Genomic DNA, 10,270 nt, shown 5'->3' with positions numbered 1-10,270 from the left:
GGACTGTTTTTTCCTTGTCAAAGGTAGCCTGTGGAAATTTGTGGTAACCCCAGCTGCCTTAGCCCTGTACAACTCCTTACTGCAGCCAGGGCCAAGACAGTATGAGCCCCCCAGACTTCTTTCTTTGTGTGTCCCCAGCCATGTGTCCGCTAGCCTCCGACTCTTTGTATGGTGTTCCTATGGCTGCGCTGCTAGTGCTAGTTAGCCGCGGAGTAGCTTACCATGCCAGTGACGTAGTAGATTGTGGAATTCCAACATGGCGGCGCCCATGTTACAAAAACAACACTTTCAACTTGCCATTTTATCCCTTTTAACAAATTCACCCATTTTAATAATTGTACCAGTGAGAAGAAATAAAATACATCTGTTATATCACCATTATTCAAATTCCAGTTCAGTTCATCTTTAAGCCTTAAACATGCTTGTGAAAGTCACCTTCTCTCACAGTAATCTTCCATGTCAGAGGCTCAGTCATGTTTAAAGGTGGAGAATTGGCTTCTTAGAACATGATCAGATGTAATGTGATAAAGTAGATGAAAAACCTATATGTGTGTTGCCTAATTATTTTATGTACTTTATGTCTTATTAGATCATGTGTATATATACAGTACAAACACCATTTAATTATTTCCCTTTTTGGCTGTTTTTTGTTGTTGTTGTCCATGATCTCATCCTCTTTCAGTCACTCTGTTTTCTGATTTGTACATGTCTGGAGACAGAAACGTTTAAATAAAAATAAACACCATTATTTATTTTTTTCTAAATTGATTATTAAAATATCGGCATCAAGCTCTGAATCGTTCTAGAGAGAATGCTTACAAGATTTTTTTCCCACCCCTACAGGGTACCTGAAGAACTTAAACCACATGGCCAAAGTTGCCTTGTCAGCCCTCAAACGAGGCTCTCCCCTCCCCGCCCAATTTTGAAGGCCTCTCTGCCGCTCTGAAAACATACTACATCTGGTGGTAATCACTAGCCCCAGTCCTGGAACAATCATAGCAGAGGTGATCATGTCACTAACCACATTCTCCTTTCCGTCCCTACTGCCAGACCTACAGACTATGGCGATGTCCAGCCTGCCTGTTGACTTCAGACTGTAAGCATTGTGTAAAGCCACGGGGCAGGAGAAAAGAGAGGAGCTATCATACAACATACTGCCTGCTATTCCCAGACTGTAGTCCTGTGGTGAAACAGTGGGGAACATTCTGGATGTTCCTTACCTCAGCAAAAATCCAGAGGTCCATGGTTCAACACTGGGGCTGTGTCATGCACATAATGTGGAGCATGCAGCCATTTGTTCACACAGCGGACAGTATAGAAAGGCCTAGCTAAGGAATGGGAGCAAGGGGATCAAGAACAAAGCAACTATAGTCTAATGGAAATATACTAAACAGACTGTATGTGGAGAATGGTGTTAAGATGCTGCTAGAAGGTCACAGCAAGAATGACCTCTTCAAGAAACTGCTAATGTACTGATGCATATCTCCAGTTACAGCCAGACGACTCTCACTGGATCTTCAGCAGTAAAACGCCATCTTATTGGCTCAACAAGTGGCCACTGGTCAAAGATTCACAGCATTAAAATAAAGAGTCAAAGTTTACATGAAAACACTCAAATAAATTGTTTATAAATGCTTTTCTGAGAAGATATAGCAGTGACATATTGAAAAGAAGCAAGGGGCCAGGATTCCATTATTGATGCGCTGTAAATGATAAACGAGGCTGAGCATATTGCGTATCATTTTATGTATTATTGATGGCTAAGCAAAGAGCATCAGTCTGTGAGCCTCCCTCCCTCTACCACAAGAGAAAGCAAGAGAGACTTGTGCAGGGAGAAACCATGAGAGCGAACTCCCCTCCCCCTGCCTGCCCCAACAGCCACTGCCTCTGGCAGAGAAACTCTGAGGAGCCATAGCCCACAGCTGATCCTCATTTCCCTTGAGTCTACAGAGGCCTAGCTTGCAGGGCTCGTTTTCAAACATGGAAACTGGTGTGTGAAACTCTAAGGTCATAATACGCTCTAATGGGAGGGCGGAGTACTGAAAAACGTGTTTGTGGTTTGGTAGGACTAATTCCATGGGTCTGTGGTGTGGCAATGGATGTATAATTATGGCTACCCACATTCCCGCACCACAGTCTGTCACTGTGGATACCGAGAAACATTACTGGGCAGCAAAGACTGCTTAACTACTACCACAATTCAGCTTCATGTTAGAAAAATCCCTTTGCTCCTCCTTCGACACCTGTCCGTCTGTACTTCTTCCTCACAGGGATGACTACTGTGGTGCACAGTGGCGCACACACAGTATATATAGTCATATTTTGGAAATAGTGGCACAGAATTAGAACAAGACAGCCACATATATTTTTATAAACTCAGAACAACTGTTTCAACGCTTTAAAAACTCCTGGTTGCCCAGTGGTCTACTTGCCAAAGATCTGATAACAACCTCCACCCAGGCCAGCTTGCTGTGTTAGATATGACGTTTTTACACCCTACTGGGATAATGACATCACATAACACAGCCAAACATTGAGACACAGTCTTGATAATTATCTCTAAACTTAGTTAGTTATTATGCAATAACGCATGGATTAAACAAGCCAGAAAAATATAAAGAGATATATATATATATATATATATATATATATATATATATATATATATATATATATATATATATATATATATATATAGAGAGAGAGAGAGAGAGAGAGAGAGAGAGAGAGAGAGAGAGAGAGAGAGAGAGAGAGAGATTTGTAAATATGCGTTAAGTCCAGTTTTGACACTCAAAAGTGTGCAATGTAGGCTATATAATGAATTTAGAGTACAGGTACATTCAATGTGTCAGCAAAACTTAAGGTCCCTCATTAGGTTGCCTTGATGCAAACAAAACAAGATAACATCACATAACACACACCAACCAAAAGACAAACATTCACAAACACATGAGGCTGTTGAGCCAGAGATATTTGATTAGCTTCTGCCCAGCAAAGTATGTAGACCACAGCCAGCCAATGTGTTCTGGTTTCCACTAGCACATTTAGAGGGAATAGAGGCCCAAATCACATCAACAAAATGGATCAAACAGCACAACGAGCAATCTCAGTCCCAACTGACTTGGTAGGTAGAAAATCAGGACTACTGAGATACAGAAAGTACACAACAAACATGATCTAGCTCCAGTTTCCCTACTCCATCCGATCATGACATCAGCACGGAGTAGAGCCTGACCAACCAAGGATTTTTAAGGCAGATACAAATGTTTGGTTATTTGAAAATCCGATTTATATAAATATATCGGGTAACAAAACATAAACAATTTCCCTAACAATAGTTATTTGTATTCATTCTCACTAAAATAATATGATAATTTGTTTTATTGTCACAACAGAACAGACTTAAGACAAACTTAAGATCTGAAACTTAAAGTTCTTTGAACAAAAACACATTAACAAAAAAAAAAACAGTGTTGGCAACTGGGATGTTGTAGAGCGCCCTCTGGTGGACAAACTATTTAACGCCAACACTCATAACAATAGTTGATCGTTCTTATTTTTTATATTCATTTATCAGATAAGATATATGCTGAATATATATATATAAATGAATTATTGGCCCACCGATTTATTGGTCGGGTTGTAGCATGGAGTTCAAGCAAGAGAAAGAAGAGGAGGAACATTTACGCTATCTCTCACACACACACACACACACACACACACACACACACACACACACACACACACACACACACACACACACACACACACACACACACACACACACACACACACACACACACACACACACACACACACACACACACACACACACACACACACACACACCCTCATGGGTAAAGACAATCTGCAACTCAATTATCCTAATCCTACAATACTAAACACTCATAATTGTGTGCAACAGATGACTGAACATGATTTAAGGTTTAGGTATTGGCTGCTCGTGAGCTCAAATGAGCCCTTAGATCAACAATGAGTCACCTTTACATTAGCGCGTCTGTTGCTATAGTGATAGGCACCACTTCCCAAGTGCTTCCAGGCTGAAACCAGACTTGACCTTGTAGTTATGAGTTTAACATCTACTGTTCCACCTTGAGTTCCCTCAAGTTCACCCTTACAGCAGTGACAGGTATTAAGAGTAGCAGCGGCATTTTTTGTCATTTGGATAAAAAAAGATTGTAAACACAAAAAGTGCACAGCTCACACTCTTTAAATAAAAAAAAAAGAATGACCATGTACAAGTTTGCATGCCATAGCACATCTGCCAAGTGCTTGTGTTAGTCCTGCGAAATGGAAGTCCCAATCAAATGTCAATTACAGATGATATGCGGCAAGTGCTCTCCCAGTGCAAAGTCACACTCATCTGAATGAATGTGCACTGAGCGCTAGTCTGATCTGTGCGTGTGTGTGTGTTTTTGACGAAAAGCAGTTACGACATGCTCTCGCCAGTGTGTTTATAACCAAAGGCCTGTCTGCATGCAATCTTAAAAGACAATGTACTTCCTCTACTCTCTGCATTCTTACTCTCTGCCTTCTCTCTCTCTCTCTCTCTCTCTCTCTCTCTCTATCTCTCTCTCTATCTCTCTCTCTGAAAACCTGCTAAACAAGCTGCTTTACTTGCTTTTTGTTTCTATATCTGTAGGGTGATCTCACGTACCACTGTTGTGGGAGAGGACAACAGGAACAGCCTGTTGAGGAGCACTGTAACTTAACCTTTACACCACAGAGAATCGAGACATCAAGCATATTCTTCTTTTCTAAAGTTTTGCCAAACACTGTAACAAAAGAGGAAGACAGTAAGGGAAGTTGTGTCTGCAACAGATGTGAGCTTGTGCCTTTTGTGCAAAAGCCATGAATTCAGGGTCAACAAATTAACTTTTTTGCCCACCGGCCAAATTGTTAGCGAATGTTCAAATTTTGCTAGCCACCCAATAGATTACTATTGTTTGTTGAAGCAAATCTACCAGCCAATTTCTTATTTCACCAGTATTTCAGCTGGTGCCAAACATGTAGCGTGCATGCATTATATAACCATCCATGCATCTTCAACTGCTTCGGCAGCAGCTCCAGCAGGGGACCCCAAACTTTCCTCATTATATTATTATTATTATTATTATAAACATAATGTATTATTGTTGTTATATAATGGTTTTATATAAACATATAGTAACATATACTGGATATAAATCCACATCCCTATGGAAAGAATGTGGCTCGCTCCCCTCCACTACACTGAGCTTTTCCAATAACATGTTTGAACTTTCATATCCACATCATAAACATACTAATCTAACAACAAACTATGTGACGCAATACAACTCCCATCAACAGCTTTGAGCTACAGACCAAATAACAATTGGTAAATGCAAGTCATGTGGGACATTCTGGGTGTGACATGTAAACATAAATACAACCACAAGAAAAAGTTCTCACTCAGAACTAAGGCTGAATAGATGGATGGCATTACAAGATCATCTGTGCTGTGAAGGAAAATAAAGTGCCACAATGTGTCCTTTACAGACAAACGGTTGTTTTTTTCATAAAGGTCTGAAGTGTGTCTAAAGGTAGTTTGTTGCTTCTTAAAATGCCAGGGTGTAAAGCGGAAACCAGGTAAAAAATAGACATTTACAAACCGTTTTAGAGGGAATAAATATTGGACAAAGTATTGGCAATGATCAGAGGAACAACCTGAGAGCTCAATGGAGCTAAGAGCATATTGGATCTTACTTTTATACTTATTGTGTAAACAATATCCTGTTAAAACTAAGAAAGGCTGCACTTGAGGTACACAAAACTTTGGAAAATAAAGTGTTTCCACAGGCCCACTGGCTTGACACGTAAAGGACGTTAATAGGCTAACGTTACGTCAAATTGTTGAAACTGCTGCCACTTTGACACTTTCAAGGCAGTTTTACGACAAGTGCGTAACTTAATATTGACGTTACAAACTGGTAACGTTAGCTTAGCTTGCTTTATGGTAAGTTGTATTTTGAAATGAAAACGTTACAAGACCACGCAAGAAACAATGTAAACTATGATAGTTGAAAATTCCAATTTAATTAACCACAATCACTTACCTGCCAACAAAATTTTCCAAGACTGAGCTTTTTCCAGCGCTCTGTCCACCGACCACTGCAATCTGAGGAAGGTCTAAATTGCAACTCTGGCCAATGGAGCTGAACGCGTCTTGAAGCTTGTTGATCAGGGGAATCAGGTCTTCCATGCCCCGGTTCCCCATGGCTTCGTAAGCTCGGAGAGCCCCTTCAACACAACGTAAACCAGAGCCTACAGCTAGCCGCGCTAACAAGCTAGGTAACGTTAGCTTAGCAGGAGGGTGCTCTCCGGTTAGTCTGAAGTGTAGCTGACGTTAGAGTTCCGCCGCTTCAAACAGTTCAGGTTTTTATTCTCTCCCTGAACAATTGATCAGTTACAGGCAATGCAATTCACACTTATATCATTTCGTGTTCTTTACAGCGCAGTAACTGAATCCCCAGTCAGTCGAGACAGACGGAAAACTCGCAAAACAAAACTTCCTCTACACGAACACCATCCGGTTTTGAAAGATGACATCCGATCGAAACCGGTGAATATACCCACGCCTCTTGTCTGCGAAACCAGGCAGTCTATTGACTAATGTTGCTGCCCCTCCATCAAACCAACATTCTGATTGGATGTTTAAAAGGCGTTGCTCTTGGCCAGATACCAATTTCTCATTTCTGATTGGTCAACTCGATTCTCAATTTGCATCCCCTTTACGTCACATATTCACTGCAACATGGCTGCCATCACAGAGTGTGGAGCTAATGCAAGTACTTCAGAAAACATGTCCCTGAAGAAAGCTCTTTCTGCAGCTTCTCCTCTAACCCTGCGTATCGTTGCTGAATGTCCAGTGACAAAAGCAAGGGCTTGTGATATAATACTGCCTCACTGTGCCGTGAGTTCCCCGGTTTTCATGCCTGTCGGCACTCAGGGCACTCTCAAGGGGATCACTGTGGATCAGCTGGAGGGTCTTGGCTGTCAGATTTGTCTTGGAAACACATACCACCTGGGCATGAGACCGGTAGGCACCTCTGCAACAATAGCAGTTGTGTTTTTTTTTTTATGATTCAGTTGGCTTTATGAATTCACTTTTGTTAATGTATTATACATTTGAACTCTACTGCCTGTAGGGGCCTGATTTGATCGAGAAAGCCAATGGTTTACACGGGTTCATGAACTGGAAGAGAAATCTTTTAACTGTGAGTTTAGCTTTCCTAAATTAATCAAACAATCATAGATGATGAATACATATTTACAAAGGTACAAGAGGAAGGTGTTGAGCTCTGTGTTAAAATCTTCACTTTCCTCTGCTTAACAGGACAGCGGGGGGTTTCAAATGGTGTCTCTTGTTGAGCTCTCAGAGGTCACTGAAGAAGGAGTAAAGTTCAAGTCACCCTATGATGGCAAAGAAATCCTCCTAAGTCCTGAGAAATCCATCAGCATACAGAACAGTCTGGGTCTGCAAGGAGTAAAATAATTGGAATCATTATTAAATAAAGACCTCCCTCTCAATTTCCCAGTGGCTAAACGACTGCCTCGCCGTGTTTCTCTGTTCTTCCAGGGTCAGACATCATGATGCAGCTGGATGATGTGGTCAGCAGTACCGTGACTGGACCCCGGGTGGAGGAGGCAATGCTCAGATCCATTCGCTGGCTGGACCGCTGCATTGCAGCCAATAAAAAGCCAGACAAACAGAACCTTTTTGCCATCATCCAGGGAGGGCTGAATGCAGAGCTGCGCAAGGCCTGTCTAGATGGTAAAAAATACAACCTGCTATGTGGAGATCCTTTTTCTACTTTTGATTACCTGCCTCTGTCCCTGTATACCAGTGTTGACAAGCATGCAGAAGGATTGGATCATATTCGGATGGAGCCTATGAAAATGTTTAAATGCCTTAAAAATCCTATTATTTAAATTTGGAGAGGTGCCAATTGAGGTGCCTAATGAAGGGGTAGTTTGGATATTTTGAGATAGGATTGTATGACTTACTTATCCATAGTCAGTGTATTACAAAACAGTATTTCAGCCTCACTAAATTCCCTAACTATTTTATGATCAAACTTGTGCTTTTGATATTTAATCCCGTTCCTTTAGAAATGACTCAACGTGATGTTCCCGGTTTTGCCATCGGAGGCCTGAGTGGAGGAGAGGAGAAGAATGACTTCTGGCGGATGGTCACCCTCAGCACTGACCATCTGCCACGACAAAAGCCTCGATACCTCATGGGTGTGGGGTACGTTTGCCCGTATGCTTAAAATAGCTGGAGAACTGTTGTGTTTATGGTTTAAAAAAAATAAAGAGTGTACCTCATGCTGCAGGTATGCTGTGGATTTGGTGGTGTGTGTAGCTCTGGGATGTGACATGTTTGACTGCGTGTTCCCCACCCGCACAGCAGTAAGCTCCCTTTACCTCATACACTGATAATCACTTTTAAATGGTCATTTAGCAGTTTTTTAATTCCATATCAAAAACTGATTTCAACTGTTTCTTTTTCCTCAGAGGTTTGGCTCTGCCTTGGTGCCTTGGGGATCTCTTCAGGTAAAACATAAGCAGTATGCCAAGGACTTCCAGCCCATAGACCCAGACTGTCAGTGCCCCACCTGCAAGAGGTAAGTCAAGAAAAAACATAATTGTGTAAGTCTGAAGGCTGTTTCACAACAGCAGAATTTTTAAATCCAGGATAGCTGATAAAGCGAGTCTGAGTGAACAGAAAAGCCTCCAGGATTAATAAATCCTGGCTGCCTGGTCAGGAGCAGGTTAGCTATACAAAATAAATCTTCATGGTAACGACTCTGTTTTTGTCAAGGCTAAATTAAGCCTGGATATCTGGGAAATCCCGGCTTAATCACTTATCTTGGTTTTGTGAAATAGCCCTCCGTTGGTTCCAGTCACATGATCAGTCTTGTTGTTTTTCAAAGCATTTTTATTCATCAGGACAGATATTGAAGTTTATAAAGCTCTGAAGTGCCCTAGAAGACCTTGGTTTGACTTGTTTGTCGAGCAGTCAATTACTTAATTTTGGTAAAAAGAGGGATGTGTTGGCCAAAGACTGAATTTGTTTTTAATTCACATTTTATGTATTTTCATGATGTGATTTCCCAGCGATAAAACTCCAGAATGGACTAACAGTTTCCAAATAGGTTACTTTGATCTCACTTGGTTCACAATTTTCAAGCAATTTGTGTTAGTGGATGGTGTAGACATTTTGTTACTCATATATGTTGTAAAACTGTATTAGTGGAAGAATGATTACTGCTTTTTTTATTTTTTATTTCAGACATAGTCGGGCTTACCTCCATGCTCTATTTAAGAGTGACACTGCAGCCATGCATCACATAACCATCCACAACATTGCCTACCAGGTCAGTATTTGAAATGTTGCTTAACATCAAACTCAAGATTAAATCAAGATTTAACCACAAATATTTTACCATTTAACAAAAAACCTTCCCTTAAAGGACCAGTGTGTAGGGTTTAGTGGCATCTAGCGGTGAGGTTGCAGATTGCAACAAACTGAATACCCCCTACCTCAGCCTTATCCTTCCAAACATGTAGTAGAATCTAGGGTGGCCTTCAGGTAACATAAAAACTTGAAAAGCCAGAGCTAGTGTTTGGAGAAGTTTGAACACACCTTCTCATTCAATGCGTTTCCTTTTACTGTTCACATTGTAGATTATCACTGAAGGCATCAAAACTATGAATTAACACATATAGAATGATGTACATAACAAAAAACTGTGAAATAACCGAAAACCTGTCCTATATTCTAGTTTCTTTAAAGTAGCCACCCTTTGCTCTGATTACTGCTTTGCACACTCTTGGCATTCTCTTGATGAGCTTCAAGAGGTAGTCACCTGAAATGGTTTCCCAGCAGTCTTGAAGGAGTTCCCAGAGAGGCTCAGCACTTGTCGGCCCTTTTGCCTTCACTCTGCGGTCCAGCTCTCCCCAAACCATCTTGATTGGGTTCAGGTCCGGTGACTGTGAAGGCGCAGCACTCCATCCCTCTCCTTCTTGGTCCAATAGCCCTTACACAGCCTGGAGGTGTGTTTGGGGTCATTGTCCTGTTGAAAAATAAATGATGGTCCAACTAAACGCAAACCGGATGGGATGGCATGTCGCTGCAGGATGCTGTGGTAGCCATGCTGGTTCAGTATGCCTTTAATTTGGAATAAATCCCCAACAGTGTCACTAGCAAAGCACCCCCACACCA

General features: G+C 41.3%; 2 protein-coding genes across 11 annotated transcripts in view; one reads left to right on the top strand and one right to left on the bottom strand.

Moving 5' to 3' along the window:
- The window catches only part of dnm2a (dynamin 2a), a 36,299-nt gene extending 29,702 nt beyond the window's left edge, over positions 1 to 6,597 (bottom strand). For 5 of the 10 annotated variants that reach the window (XM_032538544.1, XM_032538543.1, XM_032538546.1 and 2 more), the window contains exon 1: positions 6,099 to 6,596. In XM_032538544.1, the coding sequence (XP_032394435.1) occupies positions 6,099 to 6,259 (161 nt within the window). In that variant the 5' untranslated portion in view covers positions 6,260 to 6,596. Of the gene's footprint in view, positions 1 to 6,098 lie in introns of all 10 variants that reach the window. The other 5 variants (XM_032538550.1, XM_032538549.1, XM_032538551.1 and 2 more) reach the window with 2 other exon arrangements.
- A 165-nt stretch (positions 6,598 to 6,762) lies between these two features.
- The window catches only part of qtrt1 (queuine tRNA-ribosyltransferase 1), a 6,560-nt gene continuing 3,052 nt past the window's right edge, over positions 6,763 to 10,270 (top strand). The window contains exons 1-8 of the mRNA XM_032538588.1: positions 6,763 to 7,081; positions 7,191 to 7,259; positions 7,379 to 7,517; positions 7,622 to 7,816; positions 8,155 to 8,293; positions 8,379 to 8,454; positions 8,560 to 8,669; positions 9,338 to 9,422. Of these exons, the coding sequence (XP_032394479.1) occupies positions 6,797 to 7,081; positions 7,191 to 7,259; positions 7,379 to 7,517; positions 7,622 to 7,816; positions 8,155 to 8,293; positions 8,379 to 8,454; positions 8,560 to 8,669; positions 9,338 to 9,422 (1,098 nt within the window). The 5' untranslated portion in view covers positions 6,763 to 6,796. The remainder of the gene's footprint in view (positions 7,082 to 7,190; positions 7,260 to 7,378; positions 7,518 to 7,621; positions 7,817 to 8,154; positions 8,294 to 8,378; positions 8,455 to 8,559; positions 8,670 to 9,337; positions 9,423 to 10,270) is intronic.

The sequence above is a fragment of the Etheostoma spectabile genome, chromosome 15 (genome assembly GCF_008692095.1).
Source record: "Etheostoma spectabile isolate EspeVRDwgs_2016 chromosome 15, UIUC_Espe_1.0, whole genome shotgun sequence".
NCBI classification, from domain to species: Eukaryota; Metazoa; Chordata; class Actinopteri; order Perciformes; family Percidae; genus Etheostoma; species Etheostoma spectabile.
This window is presented reverse-complemented; position numbering and strand designations above follow the sequence as displayed.